The sequence below is a fragment of the Carex rostrata genome, chromosome 21 (assembly GCF_964058835.1).
Source record: "Carex rostrata chromosome 21, lpCarRost1.2, whole genome shotgun sequence".
NCBI classification, from domain to species: Eukaryota; Viridiplantae; Streptophyta; class Magnoliopsida; order Poales; family Cyperaceae; genus Carex; species Carex rostrata.
The window spans coordinates 798,699-821,453 of NC_135938.1; the positions used below are offsets into that span (position 1 = coordinate 798,699).

The 22,755-nt window shown below is 34.8% G+C and overlaps 2 protein-coding genes across 8 annotated transcripts; one reads left to right on the plus strand and one right to left on the minus strand.

The window, feature by feature from the left end:
• UBP26 (ubiquitin-specific protease 26) lies at positions 1-12,285 on the plus strand. Of its 7 annotated transcripts, none has more exons than XM_078322702.1 (15): positions 1-319; positions 854-980; positions 4,825-5,421; positions 5,873-6,128; positions 6,321-7,009; positions 7,617-7,725; positions 8,033-8,214; positions 8,345-8,626; positions 8,868-9,075; positions 9,376-9,447; positions 9,541-9,807; positions 10,194-10,454; positions 10,887-11,028; positions 11,490-11,664; positions 11,988-12,285. In XM_078322702.1, exons 2-14 carry the CDS (start codon positions 898-900, stop codon positions 11,600-11,602), a joined length of 3,261 nt encoding a protein of 1,086 aa, XP_078178828.1. In that variant the 5' UTR covers positions 1-319; positions 854-897; the 3' UTR covers positions 11,603-11,664; positions 11,988-12,285. The 7 variants fall into 7 exon arrangements, with proteins under 7 accessions (XP_078178828.1, XP_078178832.1, XP_078178826.1 ...); XM_078322706.1 differs by having other exon boundaries at positions 11,493-11,664; XM_078322700.1 differs by having other exon boundaries at positions 28-387; positions 637-980.
• A 401-nt stretch (positions 12,286-12,686) lies between these two features.
• LOC144573314 (bZIP transcription factor 1-B-like) lies at positions 12,687-18,098 on the minus strand. Its single transcript, XM_078323062.1, has 13 exons — positions 17,908-18,098; positions 17,212-17,268; positions 17,062-17,097; positions 16,550-16,633; positions 16,401-16,457; positions 16,189-16,225; positions 15,997-16,060; positions 15,546-15,600; positions 15,347-15,389; positions 15,009-15,211; positions 14,842-14,919; positions 14,575-14,700; positions 12,687-13,079 (listed from the first exon to the last, which is right to left on the minus strand). The coding sequence occupies exons 1-13, from the start codon at positions 17,962-17,964 to the stop codon at positions 13,011-13,013; spliced, it is 966 nt and encodes a 321-aa protein (XP_078179188.1). The 5' UTR covers positions 17,965-18,098; the 3' UTR covers positions 12,687-13,010.
• Between the last annotated feature and the right edge of the window lie 4,657 nt (positions 18,099-22,755).

A 22,755-nucleotide genomic window follows, 5' to 3' on the forward strand; every position in this document is an offset into this window, starting at 1 on the left:
AAACCTAACAAAATAGAATCTCGCATCCGCAGTTCCGTCCCCGCCTCGCCCGCATCTCTCCTCCATCGCCTCTTCTCCCTGCCGCTCCTCCTCTTCGCCTTACAAACCGTGCGAGACAGAGCGTACTTTGTTCAGTAGAAAACAGTTAGTGCGGAAAGGAGAAACATATACACAGAGAGAGAGAGAGAGAGTCGGAAGAGGTTTAAGAGCTTGGAGAACATCAACCAACTTCCGATCCCTCCGATTTCGCCTCATCTCCTCTTCCAGTTTCTCCTTATTTTCCTCTCGCCAGCTTCCAACTCCAAAATTCACCACGAAGGTCAATCGCTCTCTTGTGTATACTCAATTTTCCCTGTATCTCTTTTGTGAGAATGGCTCCTGCCTGAAGTTTAGCTGAAATTTTGTAATTAGATTCTCAATTGGATGTAATGCGATGTACAACTCTGAGATAAGGTTTCAATTGCTGTTACCTTTGAACATAATACCAGGGTCAGAAGCTTGTGTTGAACAGAAAACAGTCCCAAAGTTTGTAGGCCTGTGATGTACATAATTCGATCTTAAACCCAGTAAACAGAAAAGTGACCAAATTGATGGAGGCCTTAGAGGTTTTCACTTGGTGCGAATTGGTTATTGCAGAAGGAAATGGTAGTAGTACCTCTGCTTACATGAAGTGTTGTGAAGTCTTGCAGAGCAGAGGACCAAATGATTTAGTTCAAGCAAGCAAAGCAGATGGACAGCACTGAGTACAAACCTTTTAGAGAAGTGCCAAAGAAGAGAAACCAGAAATGGAGTGCTTTAGATAGTGCGGAAACTCTGAATTGACTCGGTGAATACTTTTTGTTATAAACTGCAGGACAAAAATATTGGATGGTGAAAAGTTAACAAACAGGAAGAAAAATGAGCCGACCGAGCACACGTAACAAAAACAAGAGGCATCAGCAGCCTGATGGCTTGGAGGGTTCTTTATCTGAAATTCTAAGGTTCGATAATTTTACTTTTTTATTTACTACTTTTTTCTGCGATTGAAGTGAGAAAAGAATGAAGTTACAGAAGGACCCAAACACGTACCAATATTAATTAGGGTTTGCAATCCTTGTTAGAAAAACTTCATTCGCAATGAACATCTTTTTTTTTTTTTTTCTTTTCTTTTCTTTTTAGGTTTTAATTTTGTCCACTTTTGAGTAACTTTCCTTTTTAATTTTTAGAAATTCTATTGGAAGCTTGATATGGAATATTTGTGATTGTAAGTTCGGTATTCTAGGGCCATTCAAGTTTTGAAAGTAACACCAATCATTAAGATAGAAATTAATTATTACTATTTTTTCTCTTGTGCTTTGCCTGCATCTGTATGCCGTTACCTATAATATGCTGGATATGATGTATCCACTAATTCAACGGTTGCTTCTCGTGGATTCCTTTTTCCTAACGCGGTGCCAATTTCATTACTGCTTGCAGTGGCGGAGGGAAGAAGAGAGAATGGGGGTCAGTTGACCCCCATTTTTTAAAATTTTTTTTGTATTTACGTATGATTTTCTATATAATTTAGAGTAAAATGACTTGGTATTGTCAAATTGACCCCCATTTTCAGTAGAATTTTTTTGTTTGACCTCCATAGTTCGAAAGTCTGGCTCTGCCCCTGACTGCAAGGCACCGTACTGACTTTGTTGCCCTTCTCTCTTCTCTTATTTGGGTCCTTTACATGGTTCTCTCTCTTCCACCTTACCTTTTCCTTTTTGTAACTTTGCACTATTCTTAACCTAACACCACCTTTTCTCACGTCATATTAAGCTTAGTTGATCCGATAGGAATTGGTTTAAAGCCTGAAATATCTTCTCTTGCTCCTCTCTAGATTTACAGTTGTGTTATCATAGTTCAAAAAGTACTGTTTTGTAAATTATTGTTTTTTAAATATTCTTATGTTATATTTTGAGTGAAGCTACTATGAGCTCCCCAAGTGCTTTCGGGAACTTTTAACCTAACAAAAGTGTTGCTCTTGCTTTGATTGATGAATTGGAATCATTGGGTTTGATCTACTTGACCAGCCAAGTATTTACATTTAAAGTTTTAACTTTCAAGTTTGTTTTGCACAAGTCAAGAGGTTGGAAAATGGTTATGGTGCATTCCTTTTATAACAATTTTTGACCTCCTGAACTTGTACAGATGAACTCGTGAAATTAAATTGAGACATGCATACTTCGCCTGTCAAGTAGATTTAGATCAACGGTTCAAATTTGTCTTTTGAAGTCAATCCGATGGTTATTGAGGTTAAGCTCATGAACCCCCTTGTGAGCTTTATCCCATAGTAGCTTTACTCTTATATTTGTATAGTTTTTATACGAAGTAAACAATAGTAAGCAGGAGTGGAGAGTTTAGCAGATCTGAACCTAAGGATGAATACTTTTCATAAATTTGATTTGAACCTTTTGTTTTCCTGATTTGCTGTTTAAGCAACTTTGTTAAATTTTTATTTATCGTCTGTTCCTTATTTTAAGTTTTGGTGTTAGTTTTGAAAGCAAATTTTTTAACAACATTTTTTGGAGTAAAGCCTAGTGCAAGCGTAAGCTCACAGATGGGGTTCATGACCTTAACCTTGAGATTCCTTGGATCGTCTTCAACCAATGAATTTCAACCATTGACTTAATCTGCATGCATTTGGATTCCAAATTTTAATTTTTTTTAGTTTTCTTCCTACATGATCAAAAGGTGGAAATATACGGAGGCTGATTAGTTATTTTGGTGTGTTCATTTTTCAAGAATTCTTGATCTCATGATCTTATGCCAAATAAACTAAAAGAAAATTTCAAATTTGGAATGTAAACGCGTGGTTTGTGGAGTAGATCAAGATCAATCATTAGGACTCTTCGTTTGAAACCGTCCAACTGTTTTTGAGGTTAAGCTTACAAACACCCTTGGTAACCTTAAGCGGACATGAACTTTACTCTTTTTTAAGAAGTTTTTAAAGTGGGCATTATAATATCAATTAGCATTTCATATAGGATTACCTTCACATTTATTTTGGTGCCTTGCGGATTTTAGGTTTTCAATGTATATGTTGTTGCTGTGGTTTGTTTTTACCCCATTCATGTATTGTTGTTTTCTGATAAAGGTCCCATTTGATGTGCAAGAAAATATGGGATCCTACAAAATGCATTCTTCTAGTGACGAGGATTACTGTGACTTTAGTTTCTCAATGTGATGTTTGATATGCGGGAATAAAAGATTTCCAAGAAGAGTTTTATGGTGTTTGATTTGATATAATCTTAAATTATTTAGGAAGGAAAACAGATATGGTGTCAATGACAAAAATCACATTATTAAAAATGGAAAGAAATAATACTCAAACAAGCATTAAACTAAAAAAAACCATTAGAACTATTAGAAATTTGAAAGATATAGAACACAAATTACGTAATGAAACACAAGCAGCTTGAGTATAAATAGGAACAAATGAAATATGTTCAACAGAAATAAACTGCTGAGAGGTTATGAATTTAGTATAAGCCACTTCCCACCATTACAAACTGATTGCAAATGTAAAGACAAATTAAAGTTATTTTTTTGTTTATGCTTCTCGAATCAGCAAAGCAATATAATTTGGCCATGAAAATTAATAGAGAAGAAGCAATTGATTTGTTTGCATTGGTCAAATTTGATCTTCACATTTTTAATATCAACTTTTTCACGAGAAAATATGGTTCTTACATTTGTTACTGGCACAAGTGATGATATAGCTTAAAAAAAGAAAAGAAAAATCAAACTTCCATTTCTTCGGGCTGGTTATAATGTGAATCTTGTATAAAGTAGTTATACATGACCCCTTAATTCATTCTAGGCATCAGTCCTAATATTACAAACATTTTGTAACTATTAAGACATTCAACAGCAATAGGGGAAGTTCGCATAAATAGAACCCTAGAATTTGAGCAAGAAGTGGAGTCTTTCATGAAAAATTAAATAAGAACATTGCATAATAACTGCATTTGGGCCCTTATAAGTAAGTTCCACAATAAAAATTGTCTGAAATTCAGAAAATCATAGGCTTTTTAAGAAATCCTCAAAACAGGAAGGTTAAGAACAAATAAATACCAATATTGAGGAGATTTGAGGGGTTTACATCCAGATTGAGCAATCTTGCACGTCTGCAAGCGATGCTTACAGAAGTTTGAAATATGTGAGGCATCGGCTTGAATAAGAGAAGAGGAGGATGCAGACAGAGGGAGAAGCAGGTAAGGGGAGAAAGGAGGCAAAGTGAGAGTGAAAGAAAGGAAAGTGGGAAAGAAAAGCGAAGAAGTTATGAAGAGTGCTTATTTAGGAGAGAATAAAGGAAAATTTTGTGTTTTCTGCCCAAATTTTAGAGAAAACAGAAAGAATGACAACAAGGAAAGAAGCGTTCAACTAAAAATATTTTCTTGGAAAGTTAGGCAATTAAACAATAGATGGAAACCTGCTTGCTCGAAATTTCTTATTTTTACTTCAATTTGTAGCACATCAAACAGGCCCAAAGTCTTTAATGAATTTCTCAACTTTACGAGGTCATATTTCAAAGGGGCAATTTTATGTATAGTTGCATAGCACGGAACAAGAGAAATGTCACTTATTATACCCCAATAAACAAGGATTGTCAGATCACATATCCAATGTTCCTCTGCCTTCTTCATTTTTATCCAACTAATGTTCCTCTGCCTTCCATGTTTTCCAGGGGCATAAAAGATACTTTTCTGTTTAGCAGTGGGATGGTTTTTGAGGTATCATAAGGTCATGCATGAGCCTATTCCATTTGCTATTGCCCTATAATGATATTCCTTGAATTTTTTTTTTAAACAGGAGAATCCATTTGACAGGCGAGATCAGAAAACCTGATATCGAGCAGCTATACTCAGTCGGGAAGCCAATGTGTCAGGGTTGCCGTGTGAACTCGAAAGACAATCCTAATTGCTTCTGTGCTCTAATCCCCCCATCGAACGGCCACCGAAAATCAGGCCTGTGGCAAAAAAACCAAGACCTTATTCTCTCTCTAGGCCCAGACCCATGTAAGGACCTCAGGTCTTCAGTGGACACGCCGGCTGGTCTGACAAACCTTGGTGCGACCTGTTATGCTAATAGCATACTCCAGTGCCTCTACATGAACACCTCCTTTCGGGCGGGCATTTTTTCACTTGAACCAGAAACACTGAGCCAGGTCCCAGTTTTGGGACAGCTGGCAAGGCTGTTTGCGCAATTGCACTCGAGCAAGATGGGGTTTATCGACTCGGCGCCTTTTATTAAGACCTTGGAACTGGATAATGGGGTACAACAGGATAGTCATGAATTTTTGACTCTGTTCCTTTCTCTACTGGAGAGGTCCCTTGGCCATTCAAAGATACCTTCGGCCCAGACTATTGTTCAGGATTTGTTTCGGGGCAGTGTTTCGCACGTGACAAGGTGCAACTTTCAATGATGCCCCTGAATCTTAGTTATTTGCATGACTGCCACTTATTTTATGTCAAAAGTATTTGTATTTTTGTTGAGATTAGTGTAATTGGTGCAAGAGTTTTGAGTTAAAAATGAAGTTACTAGTGCCTCATGTATGGGTACATGAGTTGAAGTTCTAAAATTTGTTTTTTCATCATGAATTGGAGAATGGGCACCAACAATCACCTTGGTTAAATTTATATAAAATATGTATACAATATGGATTGAACGATGCATATTGTGAAGAGCATAACATTTGAATATTGGTATATTAATCTATATTTAGGATAACTATGTTATAAATTTATTATAGCATATCAAATGAAATGCATTTTTGGATATCTTTTAGTGATTGATCAATTTCATTCATCCTTTCTTCATTTGCATATTTATGATTTCTTACAAACGCTTTGTTCTGCAGGTGTTCAAAGTGTGGAAAGGATTCAGAGGCGTCATCTAATATGGAAGATTTCTATGAGCTTGAGCTGAACATAAAGGACTTGAAAACCCTAGATGAGAGCTTAGACCAATATTTAAGCATAGAAGATCTGCAAGGAGAGAATCAGTATTACTGCGAGTCCTGCCATGCTAGGGTTGATGCGACCCGCTGCATCAAGCTTCGTTCTCTACCAACTGTGCTAAATTTCCAACTGAAGCGATATGTGTTCCTTCCAAAGGTAGTTTTTCTGCAATTTTATGTACCTTTTCTGATCCCTGTTGTGAAATGCAACTGGTACTATTCACTATTTTGGTTGCATTACCAAATACTCCTTTAGATGAAGTCAACATCAATTTTCCAGTAGTATCTCAAACATAAGATAAATTTAATGCCATTCCCATTTTCTGGTTTTCCTTTCCTTTTCTTGTAGACAACGACCAAGAAAAAGATAACATCATCATTTGGTTTCCCAAAGAGACTTGACATGACAAAGCGGCTAACTGTAGCTGACTCTTCGCTTCCAAGCTCACCATCCCCTTTGACATATGAGCTGTCTGCAATACTCATCCACAAAGGCTCAACAGTAAACTCAGGCCATTATGTGGCCCATATAAAGGATGAGTTAACCGCGCAGTGGTGGGAGTTTGATGACGAGCAAGTCTCCATACTTGGGTCCCACCCATTTGGAGAAAAAGAAAATAACAGTAATGATAAAAATAAAAAGAACACTAAATTGGAGGGTAACTCTCCTTCGAATAATGGGAAGAGCCATGCTGAAGAAAATGGAACGGAAGAAGAAATGTTCTCTTCTACTGATGCATACATGCTCATGTACAAACTTTGTGAAAGTGGTACTGGTTACAGTGCTTGTACCAATGGAAAAACGAGTGCCTCTCTTCCGAGCCATTTCATCGAGGAGATAGAAAAATTGAATGAGCAGTACCAGAAGGGGGGTGAGGAATATCAGAGAACAAAGGATGAGAAGCTAGCTTATGTGACTGAGAGGCGTGAGGAGGTCAAGTCGGTACTGTCAGAGGCACCAGTTGTGGCTGGTGATGATATGTACTTTTGGATCTCTGCTGAGTGGCTTCGTCAGTGGGCTGATACTGTCAACCCTCCGTGAGTCTCTTGTTGTTGTTCTTCTTCTCCTCTCTGCTTCTCCCCCACCCTGCTCTCTATCATGTGTTGCAGCTATAGTATTTGATATTGGAGTGCCAATGTGTTGGATTGTGTGGGCATTGTCTCATTAAAAAGTCAATCAGGAAGGACAACAGTACCTGTTAGCCAGTAAAGAATCTGACCTGCATTGAGCCATACCTGTTGGGTCTGATTCTATTCTTAAATTGGTGGGATCATTTATCCCCTCTTAAGTTTCAGACTTAAAAAGCCCCTTTTAGGTTCAGACTTAAAAAGCCCCTTTTTAGGTTCAGACTTAAAAAGCCCCTTTTTGGCTTTTGATATATATTGGATTTTGTTTGATCATGATGAAATAAATTGACAGTTAAAATTTAGCCTTTTTTTATTTTATCTTTTGGCCACAACAAAAGGAAACTGAAATGAGGCATCAAACAGTCAGGTTGATCCCAAAGGTAAAAGTTTCTGACCTTGATCTGATCTATCCCAAAGGTATTGGTTAACAATTGGCATACCTAATTTGACCAGCATGTAATGAAGTTTTGAAACTGATGATGTGTTAATGTTACACCTTGTTTTTTGGTTTGTGTAGAGATCTAGACAATAGCTTGATACAATGTGTGCATGAGAAGATGCCTGCCTCAAAAGTTAACTCTGCGAAGCGCATTTCTGCAATGGCATGGCAATTATTGCAATCTAAGGTATTGGTTTCTCATTCTCTTTTTATTTCATTCTCCTTTATATTGTGGTAGGTAATGAGGAATGAGGGGGATATTTTGTGGTCCGCTGCAGCTTTTCAGGCAAATGGGGAACAAAATTGTGCGTACGAGTACAATTTTATCCATTTTTTGCAAGTTTGTGTGACATTCGCTATGCTTCTTAGGAGTATGTACGATAGATATTCTTTTGGTTGGGACGTGAAATTTCACTCTCTATTATATTACATGCCAAGTAAAACACTCTCTTTCGTATTTAAAGCTTGCTGGTATGCTTGAAATTTTGGTGTAGTATGGAGGGGGGCCTGCATTAAGTAACGAGGACTATTGTGTGGAGTGCTTGAAGGAGGGGGCCCACAGTGCAGTGTCAGCAGATGTATACCGTGACAAGAAGGCGTCTTTAAAGCAGCTGGCAGAGTATGCCCTAGCAGGCAAATCTTCTGTTCACCCTTCCTACTTCGTTTCCAGGACTTGGTTAGTCTCTCTTTTCCTTTCACTTTTGCCCCCCACCCTCTATTTTGCTCCTTTCTCAGTGACTTCTCTATTTTAAAAAGAATTTGGGTTTTAAGACTAATTTTTGTCATGTAAAATAACCCACTTTTAGGCTGATGCACTGGTTGAAGAGAAAAAACACCGAGAAGCAATCTGAAAGTGAACTTGGCCCCACATCATCCCTTACTTGCCCCCATGGCACCCTACTACCTGAGGTGGCTTCTGGCGCAAAGCGGGTTTCAGTACCTGAAGACTTGTGGCTTTTTCTGTATGAGACTCATAGTAGCAACAAAGCGGACATGGATGACGTACTGACCTTTCCGACTGATACACAGCCATGTGAAATCTGTACTCAAGAGCTTTCTGAGGTTGCATCTGTGGAAGGCAACCTTCGGTAAAACTTTTATATTATTGTACCTTATGTTTGAGTAAACTCTTAATCAACATAAATACTTGAACCATAATTACCTTTTAAGTAATATTACCATTCTGGTAAAGTTTCTTTATTTGTGTTGTATCGGTGTGTTATTTGGTTTTTATGGTGTAATCAGGGTCCAGTCCTGCAACACGTAATGCCTCATTCTGAGTGGAAATGGTCAGTATAGTATTTGCTCATTTTGCAATAAAATTTGCAGGGCAACCAAGATGAAACACAGGCAAAATCATGAGAAATTGATTTCAGGGAAAAGCCTCGTGCTTAACCCTGGGCAGAATTACAATCTAGTCCCTGCTTCATGGCTTGCTAAGTGGAGGACTTTTGTCACTTGCACTGGGAAGAATATCTCTTCTTCACCAGAACCAGATGGTCTTGAAGTCATCATCGATTCCCTTATGTGTGAGAAGGTAAATTGTCTTTTGTTTGCTTTCTTTCCTTTTCCTTTTTCTTTCTCTTATTGAATTATTATTCATGGTTAATTTGGAGGTAGCATCTCCTTAGTTTTGAATATTTTCTTTCTCAAATTAGTCCAAATCAAGCTTTTCAAAATTTGTAAATTAGACTAAATTAAAGATCAAGGTGTGAGTTCGCCTCAAATAAGCTTTTTTTGTTTTAGTTGTGCAATTATGCCTCAATTGACTCAACATCGACTTCTGTTTTTACCAATTTTACAATTTTTAATAATTAATTTGTGGTTTGGATTGTAGCATTCGAAATTGATGGATAGGCCCCTAGAACTGGTATACAAGCGTGGCGGTATCACTCAGAAAACATCCTCAGTAAGTCTACTTTGTTTTATAGCCATACAATTTATCTTAAATATAATTCTTCTTGATAAAACATTTTCTGTTTACTTAATTCTAATATTACAGACTGATGGATTAACAATAATACCGAAGTCAGACTGGGTTCTATTTTGTGAAGAATGGAGTGTACCAGAGTCAAAGGGAATATCTTGCGAGATAGTTTTTACTAGCCCTTCTCAAGATGAAAATAATAATAACAACAATATTAACAAAGAGAAACCGTCAGTGGGTCCTTGCGAGGATGAACCTATATCTGTTGAGGATACAGATAATATGGATGAACCCAACAATAATTTAGTGGTTCGCAGACCCTACATTAAGACCCAACCTGAGGTGCACATTTTTTATCCCTACTCTGTGTGTGACTCTTTTTTATTTTTAATTGTTCAAGTGAATACTTATTATAACAACAACAACAACACAGCAACCATGCCTTTAGTCCCAAACAAGTTGGGGTAGGCTAGAAATGAGACCCAACCGAACAAGTGAATACTTGTTGATTATAAAATATTCTCGGGGGCAGCATTAGAATATTAAGTTTTCAGTATTATCTTTTGTAGCTTTCTGCTGTGGCTAGGGTTGTCTTTCGACTATGCATCTATCAGGCAGTCATTATCTGCTTTGCTTGTGCTTTAAAGTTGTATATATAAAAATGTGTAAAACAACAACATTTTTGGAGCAAACAAATTATGCATTTTCTCAATTGAACTTTTGGGTAGGTATGTGAGGTTTGTATTGGCGAAAGGGAGAGCCATGATCTGATGGAAAAACTGAATTATACTAATGAAAACATCACGGTTGTCTTGGTGCGTGGTAAGGAGGCACCAAAATCAATTCGAGAAGGTTCAGCTTCATTTGATCCTGAGAGGCGCACCTCCAAGCGTGCTCGCAAGGGCAGTCAAGGAAACAATATTAACCTCACTGTGTCATGCACCACCTCTGTATACCAACTCAAGATGATGATCTGGGAGGCTTTTGGGGTACGTATTATATTTTTAATAGGAATTGTGTTACTGATTGATTGGTACCTTTGAAAGACAAAACATTATTTTATTTGAAAAACCTATATTAATTGGAGAGGAATAATCTAATTGTGTTATTTTTGTTTCTCGAGTAGAAGTGATTGGGTTCAAGAGTTCTGGATAAATGTGGCATAATAAAGAGGAAAAAGTCAAGATATAAATTCAATTTTGATAGAATCATTATGTGAGGGCTAGATAGGTTCAAGATATATGGTGAATTTTAGCAAAAGTTTTTTTTTATTCTTTATATTAAGCAACCCCATCTTTGATCATTTTAGTTATGGGTGTTTTTTTGGGTCTAAAGGTACAAAAAATTACAGGCGTGCTTTAGTATTTACAAAAGCACAAAGTTCCTGTTTGCAGTACATAATACAAGTGAAAATAATATAGGTTGTGAAGGAGAACCAGAAGTTGCACAAGGGGGAAGTGGAGATAGAAGGGGACATGGCTACCCTAGCTGACAAAAATATATTTCCTGGAGACGTGCTTTGGGTTAAGGATTCTGAGATTCATGAAAACCGTGATATTGCAGGTGAATCACTAATACTTTCTTGTATTGATTTATCTGCCTTGATCCCATCTGTTGCTGACTACTGCATTTGTATGTCTATATATTTCTCATTGCAAATGAAATTTTGTATACCTGTGAGACAGATCATTTTGATATATATTGTACAGGCAACCATCCAATAGTTCAGTGCCATGATTTCGGGCCCAATAAGCTTCTCTTTCCCAAACCACAAAATTATCTAAGATCTGCACAACCAATCTTAAATGTCAGGTTCCAGATTTACATACTAATGCACTATGAATAAGGTTTAGTCAATTGAATGTGGCTCATTTTTTTTTCATTTTAGCTCTGTTTTGAAAGTTGTGGTGTTACTGAAAATGCCTAATATGGTGGATTTTCTGTTGGGTGGTGTATATAAATTTGTTGAGCGTGGGATGTAATTTGCAAACTTCTTTTGCTTACATCTTTGGTATATTTTTTAGCAGATGAAATCACTGATGGGAAGTCAGGACAACAGGAAGAGGAAGGGTTTCGTGGAACTTTGCTGACCTCATCTAATGTCACCATGACAAATGGTGATACCTCTCAGTTCTGAAAGGATATACTCTTTTGCATTTTTGTTTTCCACTGAAACGATTACGGGGGACTTAATTGGAGGTATAGTGCAGTTTCTTTTGTCTATCTTTCTTTCTTGTACAATATTCCACTCCACTGCGAGAACCTACCAGGCTAGGCCTCATTTAGATGGCTTTGTATGCTCGTATGCTAGTCTGAAAGGCTATCAGGTTATCTAATATGATAGCAATATGGCTTCAAATAGTAAGCCTCAGGTGCGTGTTGTACAGAATAGTTTTTGTCATTAGTGGTTACATAGACCTGAGTGGATGATCTTGATTTAGGTCCTAACAACTCTCTCCCTCTCTCTCTCTTTTATTGAATTTTTAAAGAGTAAACATCAGGGTTTATTACTTATATTTCAGCACTAACCTAAAGGAGAAAACTATACCCGAGCTCTGCATTTGCAGTATGTGTCCCATCTGCACTCAGCATGAAAACTTCAGTGATTCCCTTTGGAGTTGGCTGGTTGTAATTAGTAACTTATGGAAAATATGTAATCAATTATTGGTTCTTTTATGGGAAGAAGGCATATAGAGATGAGGTGTTCCTTTTTGCTGCACTGCTAAGAAAGATACTCAGTATTCTTCCCCATTTTGTAGCCATGTGTAATGCTATAGTAATACTCTTAGATCGGTGTATATCTTAGTTTCATGTGACCCATGGGAGCATGTGTCCTGCATTTTGAAATCAAGTACTAGCATATTAGTTTTCTTTTCCTTTTTATATGGCTGAGGATCTGTATGAATATAGAGCTGTTTTGAAGCCCAAAATGTGTGATATGTTGGCCCAAACTGCCAGGAATTTTGTCATAGATGCCTAACCAGCCCTTGTCGTACCAGTTGAGATAACACAATAGCCAGCAATTGCGGTTATGACTAAATTTGCCTCCACTTTGTTCAATGCAGAAATAGATAGTTTAGGTTTCTTACGCTTCCTGCATATTTCTGACGTTTTTGGAAAACCTAAAATTCGAATTGATATACTAAATATAGTGAAGAAGAGAGCGAACTCTGTAATGCTGGTACTGTTGCTTCTAAGTTTAAAGCATAAAAGCAGCACTGTAAAAGGTAGCTGATCTAGTGAGTTTATCATTGGCAAAAAAACCGTCATTAAACAAGTATTCATATGGTGGTCAATCTTAAAGGAAAAAAAAAACCTACAAGCACCAACACAAAAGGAATGTCCAATGCAGAAAGCAGCTCACTAGCTAAGCTGCCTATGGACCGTTTAATACATATTAAATAAAAATAAAAAGTTACTATGTACTGCCTGTTATTCATATACTCACACTACTCTAATAGTAAATGTATACAAATCAACTGATGTTAAGTTTGAAAGATGCGTCCGGACTCTCAGTTCCTTTCATAGAGTTTGTTTCAATATTGCTATGCTTCATTTGCATCTCCATTACCCAAATTGCTTGCATTCTCATTATGTTTTTGACCCAATTTTTCCTGCAACATTAAGAACAAAATAACAAAAGGATAATTCATCTATGCTGATAGGACACTAAAAGGTCATGCATATCACTACAAAATGATCTCACATGCCATTCGAAGTAGTTGGTAGTGTCTACACCCCTCTCCTAAAGTATGGTTCAAATCCAAGGAAGGTCCTACTATACTGAAGTATGTTTTGTTTTTCAAAAGAACTCTATAATAAAAAAGAAAAAGAAAAACCATTATTAAGTAATAATTCCAAAAACGATTTTTCTCTCCACAACAGAAGCAGAAGGGAAAATCACAGATCAACTGAGACTAAGCTAGCAAGCAAAGCAGGATCAGAAGGATCTAAGGCAATCTTTTTGGATACACAAGGTCTCCACCCAGTTATCAGCTTCTCGAGATTTTTTGGAATTCGAAACAATGTGATGGGCAAACAAGGGGAAGGTGGGAACAACACGTCTAGTGACGCCAAAAAAAGAATATGAGACTAGGCTTTATCTGATTACGTGGGGATTAAGCCATAAGATTAACTCACTGATTATCCTACGTTAAATAGTTTTAGGGACTGGACATCCCTGCCAACCATAAAACCTTCCCGCTGTAGTCCTGATTATCTGTTGGGATAGGCTTCTTAAAATGGTACATATTTCCTGTCTTATACTGTGGTATCAACATGCATTTTTTATAGGGATAGTCACCGGGTCATCACTAGTACATTGAAAGTCCAAGCAAGCTCACTAGGACAGAGAAAGAAATAGCTCAATACATTATAGCACATTGTTCTTGGGCATATAGCAGGCAAATCAGCCATTTCTACTCCACTACTACTGTATCATCCTCTTCCTGGTTTAGTCCTTTATCAATGCCGAGCCATGAAATCCTTACAGGGTTCAATGAAATTGGCCAGTGGTAGAAAGGGAATGACAAGAAATAGCTAGTTTTGCCAGTGTGAGGACTTTGCCGTGCTTTTTTCTATTTTTCCAAAAAAGTATTTAGAGCACCTCTTTTCTTACTCACAGATGAGGAGAGAAACAAGAATAGTATTTACAGACATCTTCTGAACTATAAGCATGAAAGTTCCTAAGATCATTTTCACGTCTTCCATGAGCATGATGTTTTCTATTTTAGTACAATTTTCATGATTTTTCTTCACTCTACATGTTATTTGACATTTTGCAGGGCACATGGTAATGCCAGCTAAAATTGAACTGGGTTCCCACTTGCAGCAGTACCTTCATTTAAATGTCCCATGTAAAGGGTGTAGGGAAATTAAAGGGTTTTATGTGACATAATGTTAAACAATGTTAGGTTCGGTAAGAAATAGTTTGATATTAGCTCGCCTTTATGCCCAAACCAAGTTGATGTTCAGCAGGTAAAAGGCTACTTCACAATTATTATCAACTGTCCTCTTTGAAGGGTGCCAAAAAGAAGTGCAATGTTGATGGGCTCATGAACTTGTTAAGATTGTTTCATTACTAACTAGCAAGTACAATAAATTAAATACCTTAAGAGCCTTGTTTTGTGCAAGTAATTCCTTTTGTTTCTTCTTGACCTTCTCAACCTCCTCTCTTAGACTTGCATTCTCCTCTCTTAAAGCATCTGCTCTTTGTGCAAGCTCTTCACACTCCACCTTATATATAGATATATAAAATAAACCATTGTGAAATATAGATGCAATCGCCATTGTCAAACAGGGTTAAAAATAAAGAATTATCCCATTCTTTTTTTCTTTTCTTTTTTAATTTACATCTCTCCTAAAGAGAAAAGGTACCTGTTTGCGCAACCTGGATCTTCGTGCAGACTCTCTGTTTGATTGCTTTCTCCTTTGCCTTTTTAGCTCTCTCTCATCCTAAAAATCATTTGGATTATTAATCATTTTAAACATGAATAATCCACCTCTCATTTTTCCTCAAAATAACAACAGAACTGTTCCAAGACCTGGATTGGAACGACAGTTGCTGAAGTTGCAGTTGTCGGCAATTTGGCTTGCACAGAAGTGGGAAAGGAACCTGCTGCATGAGTTCCAGACCAATAGTCCAGACCAATGTTTAAGTTTGTTGGAGGTATTGGTACAATTGTCCCTGCCACCTGATTGGCACCATTCTGAGTTGCATGTGATCGGCTTCCACTTTTAGAGGTCTCTGTGATAGAATTTCAATGCAATAGTTAAGTTAATTGCATAACTATACAAATTGTATTATTATTAGTGCTTGATACAGTCGCAAGAACATATTCATTATTTTTGTTATAGAACATAAAAAGGCTGTTTAGCCTACCTTCATTTGATTCTTGTCTTGCACTTGCTTTTGGTTGTGAATCCTGGAAATGTTCACAGTAGTTATTTTTAAAAGCTCGCTAACAATTATTTTTTGTTGGGGTTTTACAAAATGAACCTAAAGAGAAGGAGAACCTAAGTATCACACAATACAAAGTAGGATAAAAAAAAATGCAAATATGGGATAAGTTGATGCTGACATTATCAGAATTAGCATCGCTTCCTTCGCTTGAACTCTCACTTCCACTTTCACCACTGCAGAAAAAGGCAAAAAGAGGAAGAAAAAAAATACTTGTTACCTGACGCTGAGAGACAACCATGTAGGGTATACCAGAAACAAAATATTGCTTTCTAGCAATAAAATGATATCATATTAAAAAGAACTTGCTAAAATCCTTCTTATGTTCCAAAAAACACACAATTCCAAAAAAACATACTCTTTTAACTTTACCAGGCTAGACTCCTATAACCATGGAGAAAAACATTCATGGTATTAAAACCAGACTGGAAAGTATTATTCTCTCTTCTTATATTCTTTTCCCAACCATGATCTCCCCTCCACCCAAAATGTTGAGATATTGATGCATTTTTGCAAATAGCTAAATGCTCAAAACAATAAACTTTTTTATAATACATCAACCAGTTAGCTACCTATGCTCAATGACACCATTGCCAGAAGCTCCTGATGCTTTACCCGGTTCATTACTGTTCTTACCTATTATTTAGCAAAAACAACAAGAAAAATAATGCTAGAACTTTAATAGTAAACGTAGCACTAGAATTATAACAATAAGAGTATCTTAACAGTCTCCAAGTCGAGAAACTGAAATCCGTACAACTTACCATCAGCATCAGAACCACCAGGTGCAGCTGCAGCTCCCTACTCACATTTTTAAAAGGAAAATATTATTTATTTTATTTTCATAGGTGGCCTGCTTATTAACCTATTTCAAATGCTCGGTTTCTGCTGCAAGCTGTATCCGAGAATAAATGAAACAAAGGAACTATTCTTTCGTCCCGACCAGTAAATCCTAGAAAGGTTAATTAAGACTTACATTGCCATTTGTGTTTCCATTGGAAGGAGGCACAAAGGGGCTATAAGGACCTGTTCCCTGTAAAAGAAATGTTCTTTTACATATGCTGATGCAAAAATTAGGGAATGTCTCTGTTTATGTGTTTGGGTGTACTGTGTACATTTGCGTACCGGTGGCATGGATGGATGGGGGTACATCCCTCCCGGTGGATACATCATATATGGCGGTGGAGTCCCATATGGTGTCATCATAGGCTGGTAATAAAATTAATAAATCAAACCAGAAAATACATACACAAGAACCTATGAACAACCTATGACCACATTTAGAGATTTAATGAAGGAAAATTTGGTATCTGCACTCCAAACGAGCAATGAAACTGGAGAGTGACCTTGCTGTCCTTCTGAATGAGAAAAAGATCCATATGGTCCACCTTTTGATTGCGGAAACATATATTGTGGTTTTATCAACCCCGCAATAAACTTAGGGAATTTTTTATATACATCTCACAATATAAATAAGAAATTGAAATAAGTAATTCTTCTTTATCAAGCCCAATCAGATATGTTTCTTTCTGAAAGACGATTTATGTGTACAAAATATATAAAATTATTAAGTAGGTTAATGTAAATTGACAATAGTACTGTATAATGAACAAAAAGAGAGTTGAAGGAGCACAAACCTGAGCACCCCACATGTAAGGCACTGGGGAGTAGCCCTAACAATGTAAGAATAATAGCAAAAGTTAATTTATTCCACATCAATAAATGAAAAAGATAAATACATGTATACAACAATTGATAGGAAAAAGGTAGCTGATTTTTGTGAAAACCTGGAAGCTCGACCAATCAGGATAGACTGGTGTTGCAGGGGTGGATGCACTGGTTGCCTGAACAGGAGAAAAGGAAACAATTGCAACCTTACTATTGGGAATTGGGATTTTAAATATGAACATCAGATAAAATAAGACAACCTTTTTTTTTACTTTATAAAGGTTAAAGACGTGATGTTTGGTATCAATTTCTTAAACAAGGCCTCAAGTTCTCGTTACCTCCCGTGTTTTCATGGAAAAATAAAGATATAATGGGGGTAAAATTGATCTTCCCGCCATAAAAAAAAAACAATTTACTCATGAAGTGAATGAAACTTCAAATCAAGTCCACAATATTTTTTCACTTCCTTCTCTGGATATTCATAGGTTCTCAGGCAAGCAATCGAGCTCAAATTATGACTTTTATTATAAAAACAACATTCCTGAAGGCCTTATTTTGTGCTGAATCCTTGCCAAAACAAAGCTTTGTCTAATAATGAATAAACCACAGTGGTTATTCTTCAAATATTACCTAAGGATGGTTCAAATATACTTCTCAAGTAAGCTTTAAATCCATATGAACAGGTCCCAATGATCCTATCCTTTTAAACTTAGAACTGCTGGTACACAGTTTGTTTAGCAATTGAAGCAATTTCTAGGGTTGAATGCAATAAACTATAAATAAATAGGAAAAACAAAGCAGCTGAAGCTACTTACCTGAGATTGCGATGCCTTTGGGACCTTCGACTGATTTCCGGCCTCGCTGCTTCCCATAGAAAGAAGCCGCTCAAAAACCGATTAAATTTGAACCAAATTTCGAAAATTTTGGCGAGAAATTAGTGATGCGAGGGAAGGGAAGGGTTTTGCTATAACCTTTCTTTTTTGTGTGTCTGGGGGAACAACAGGCTGTAATAGATCGAACCAGTGAGTGAGAAATGAGAGAGGAAGCCGACCAAATGTTCGAGAGGGGAAAAGCTGTGGGGCCATGTTGTCATCGGCTTGATCTTGGTAGACCTTGTTCATTCAAACGAACCAGAGAGAGAGAAATAGAGAGGAAGCCGACGAAAGGTTCGAGAGGGGAATATATGTGGGGCCGTATTGTCATCGACTTGATCTTGCTAGACCTTGTTCATTCAAGTATTCAATACATACTTCAAAAAGTAACTTCCGAGTCCATTACTTAAATATTGCATAATAAGAGAGCTGAGCTGAGGAGGGTTGAAATTTCTATTCTTAAAATTTTAATAATTAAAATTTTAAAATTTAAAATTTATGTCATTTCATCTGCACACATAAAATATTTTATGATATTTAAATTTTATTTTAATTAGTATCTAGAGTTTGTACAAATTTATTGATGCAAGTACTTTATAAATGTTGATTTGAATTCTTGATTTTCGCTAAAATAAAATCAAAATGACACAAAATAATTTGCATATAAAAAAAAAACTATACATATTAGAGCATTTTCATTCCTGTAATTAAAAAAAATTGAATTTTTTTCAGATTAGAAATTTGACAAATCTTACGCATTAATTTCAGAATATTTCTGCTCTTGTAATTACAGTTTCACTGATATGGAAAAAAAATAATAATTTATGAAAATAGCAAAGATATCAATCTTTTCTAATTGTAAGAATGAAGATGCTCATACCACTTGTAAAACAATTATAAAGCTTGTGAATCATTGAGACAAATTACTAATTTAACAATCAATGCTCAATATTTCTAAAATCGAAATTGCAACTGCCACATCAGCATTTCTAATCTCATTGCAACAGGGATGGAGATGCTATGATAATTAGGGGTGTAAACAGATACGGATAATCCGCTCCGCATCCGGAAATTATTCTAATTTAGATTAAATGGATACAGATACATATATTTTTTGCATATGGTGAAATAATAGTGGATATGGATACAGATAATTTCATGAATGTGAATATAGAGTGAGTCTATGGTAATATACATATCACGATTTGGCACTGTGCTACGGTTCTATATTCGAGTTTTCAAATCCTAACGGTCGATCCGAACCGTTCATCTTGTTCTCCATATTAATATGTGTTTGGAGACGAAATTTTACATTTTTTGAAATTTTTTTACTATTTTTTTAGATTTATTGAAAATCACTGTTTTTGGATGGTCCAGAATTTTCAGATCAAGTGATTTTCTAAATATCTAAAAAAATAGTAAAAAAAATTCAAAAAATGTAAAATTTGGTCTCCAAACACATATTAATATGGAGAACAAGATGAACGGTTCGGATCGACCGTTAAGATTTGAAAACTCTAATATAGAGCCGTAGCACGGTAACAACCCGTGATATGCATATTACCATAGACTCACTCGTGAATATATATATCTGTATCCGCAATTATCCGAAATTGCTCCCAACCGGCTTCGACTTTACTGCTTAGGGTAGAAGTTGTTATATAATTATCATATATTCATTTCAGTCTTGTTTGTGAGATAAATGATAATACAATCCGGTTTCCAATTTAATCTATTTTTCACTGATGATGGTGATACAATAACGCTATTTTCTTTCCTTTTTACTCCCATTTCTTCACTCTTTATTATTTTCCATTCAAGACTTTAGCCCATGAATATAGTATGCTTTTAGTCTTTGTTAAATTAGTCTTAGCTAATGTTTCAAAGCACTTTGTGTCTTAAAGTATATAAAGCGCTATTGGAATCCACATTCGTAGATTATTTGCTCTGTATCCGTTTAAGGCGGATTTGATTTTAAATTTTGATATCATATCCATTTACTATTCGTATTCGTATTTGCTCATTGAAAGACGGATACGGATATGGTATTAGCATTATTTGCTCCGATCCACTCTGTTTACACCTCTATATGATATCTTACCATTTTATACTATTATTAATTTTTCGAACTTTTATTATAAAAATAATAAAAATAAAGGCATCCATGATAAATGGCCATACTTAAGCCATCTTCTCGAAATAATATAAAACTATACTAATGGTAACACATTGTTAATTATTTAATTTAAAGTTTTTTTCACGATCATTAGAAACAGAATATAATTTTAAAAACTCAAGTTTCTGACATGATCCTTATAGTTCATACTTTATGGTAAACAAAAATAATGTTTAATATATTTTTATTGTACATTGATATGATTACGATTCTTACTAAACGGATAATAATAATTCTCATCACATTATCAAATACTGCTTAGATTTCTATTAAACTTAATATTTATTATATAAATATGTCCAAAAAAAGTTATTTATTATATAACTTTTTTTTATAAATAACTTTTTGATAAATTATCTTTGAAAAAGTTATAAAAATATATCCAACAAAAAGTTATTTATTATATTAATTTTTTTAATCTTTGAAACCTAATATACATGAATTAAGAAATAAAAGTTATTTTTTATCTTTAGGTTAATATCTATGAGGAGGGATTACTTGACAATGATTATTTTGTCAATTTTGACAATATATATTTTTTTAATAAAGTTCAAATAAAACTGTAAACTAAAGGTAAATTTATAAGTATAATATTGGACATATAGATAATCTAGCAATCAAAATTTATATAATTTAAATATCATTTGATGATGCATCAAGGACCGTTAATTTGTATCATGGAAATTTTTTTCACTTGATGTACAATACAATATACATCGAATTTCACCAGTTTTTATAAACATGATATGCTGATAATATAAATGATGATTATAATATTAGATTTCAAATTTAAATTTAATTTTTAAAAATTATCAAAATAAAAAGTTGTTAAGTAAATCTCCTCAATATCTATTTGTCTATATAACGTCATGATTGATAGAAAATAACTATAGACTAGTTGTTCTCGCATAGCCCTTTGATTTAAATTATAATTGTTTTCTTCGTTTCGAAAAAATAATAATAATATCTATTTCAGAGTCAATTAATTTTTTATAATGATATTTTTTATAAAATAATTTTACTGTTAAGTAAATTTTGAATATAAATAAATAACTTTTTTAAATCTCAACATTCTTTATAATAGGAACGGATTTTTTTTAATGCCCACAATTAAAAAAAAATAACAAATATGCCTTCAATTTTCTGAAAATTCGAAAACTGCCCCAACCACTCCATAGTAGGGCGGCTCTCTCTCTCTCTCTTGAAAAATCTCAAAATCAAAACAATATCTTATTTTTTTTTATAAAACACTAAACTAAATCTCATCGATTGTCTTTTTTTAATAACATATTCTAGATTTGAATACCAAAAACATTAAACTAAATTTCAAAATGAAAATATTTATATGAATACATTTAAACTAAAAAAAAATGAAAATATAACAAAAAAACTCTAAATTTGATACTTTATACACTTAAATGAACAATGTCTAAGAAAAAGTATCACATATTATTAGTTACATAAATAACATTCTAAGTAAAAAATGGAAAAAAATAATAATAAAAAAGGCTCTAGATCTGAGACTTCATAGAGTTATATGAACAATGCCTAAAGAAGTACGGTAAAGGACAAAAAAAAAAAATTGAAAATTAGAAATGAAAAACTTGCTCAGAAACTGTAACTCAAGTTTTAAGGCTCTTCCCTTTATTTTATTTTTTGCAATTTTGAATTTCGAAAATAGCGTAGCGATCACCAACGCATGTATCTTCTCGCAAGTTTTCCGAAATGTGGCATTTGCTGAAATTGGACACTCAGTGCCGTTTTATAGTTGTTTGAAGTTTCATCGTCATTTTTCGCATTCTTAGTGAAGATATCGTCTTCTTACCTTATCCCTTGCACCTAGTCTCACCTGTTTACGAGATATGCCTTAGATAAATATATGTACAACATACATGTGCTTTAGGAATGAGAGAAATGACTTACAAAAAATAGATAAAGATGTATTATAATAGGAAGACAGCTTGATGACGTGGAAAATTATTATATTTCTTTTATCACACACATTATTCAATAAAACTATGTAATAATTGTTGGAGCATTCATATACATTCGTCTAAAAGAAGGATGTTCCTCATTTTTTTTAATTGAACTAATACAATATTTATGTTTTGTTTTGTCATTTAGTAAGAGTTTTACATTATCAATTTGATATTAATTATTAAAAAAATTAATTAATGAACAATTTCACTACTCAATTACTCCTAAATTTTAGTACAAAAGAAAAAAGAACCGCCCCACTGTGTGGTGGTCCTCTAGTAGGGCAGTTGGGACATTTTTTTTTGTAAATTTTAAAGTTAGAGGGCATTTTTGTTATTTTTTTAGGGCATTAAAAAAATCGGTAATAGGAAACAACAGTAAATCTTATGAAATTTCTATAAAAAACAAACATATATTTTATCTTAAATGAAAAAAGAGAGTGTGAGAAAATAAGCACTTGAATAACACTTACACTTATTGATGATTAAAATGGATGAGAATGTTGATGATTTACAATTAAAAAGGATGAGAATATTAATGATTTGATATAATTGAAAGTTTCTAAAATTAAATCCTTACATATAGATCAAGATATACACAAGTTAAGACTCGAAATCCGTCGTGTTTCTCACATACTC

Bases quoted from the DNA above. Each gene is read 5' to 3' on its own strand.
- UBP26 (XM_078322702.1), top strand. From the start codon at position 898: ATGAGCCGACCGAGCACACGTAACAAAAACAAGAGGCATCAGCAGCCT. The intron at 981-4,824 runs GTTCGATAATTT...TTTTTTAAACAG, and splicing joins TCTTTATCTGAAATTCTAAG to GAGAATCCATTTGACAGGCG. The intron at 9,808-10,193 runs GTGCACATTTTT...ACTTTTGGGTAG, and splicing joins ACATTAAGACCCAACCTGAG to GTATGTGAGGTTTGTATTGG.
- LOC144573314 (XM_078323062.1), bottom strand. From the start codon at position 17,964: ATGGGAAGCAGCGAGGCCGGAAATCAGTCGAAGGTCCCAAAGGCATCG. The intron at 16,061-16,188 runs GTAAGTTGTACG...GCTAAATAATAG, and splicing joins TGGTGGTTCTGATGCTGATG to GTAAGAACAGTAATGAACCG. The intron at 14,920-15,008 runs GTCTTGGAACAG...AATGATTTTTAG, and splicing joins CAACTGTCGTTCCAATCCAG to GATGAGAGAGAGCTAAAAAG.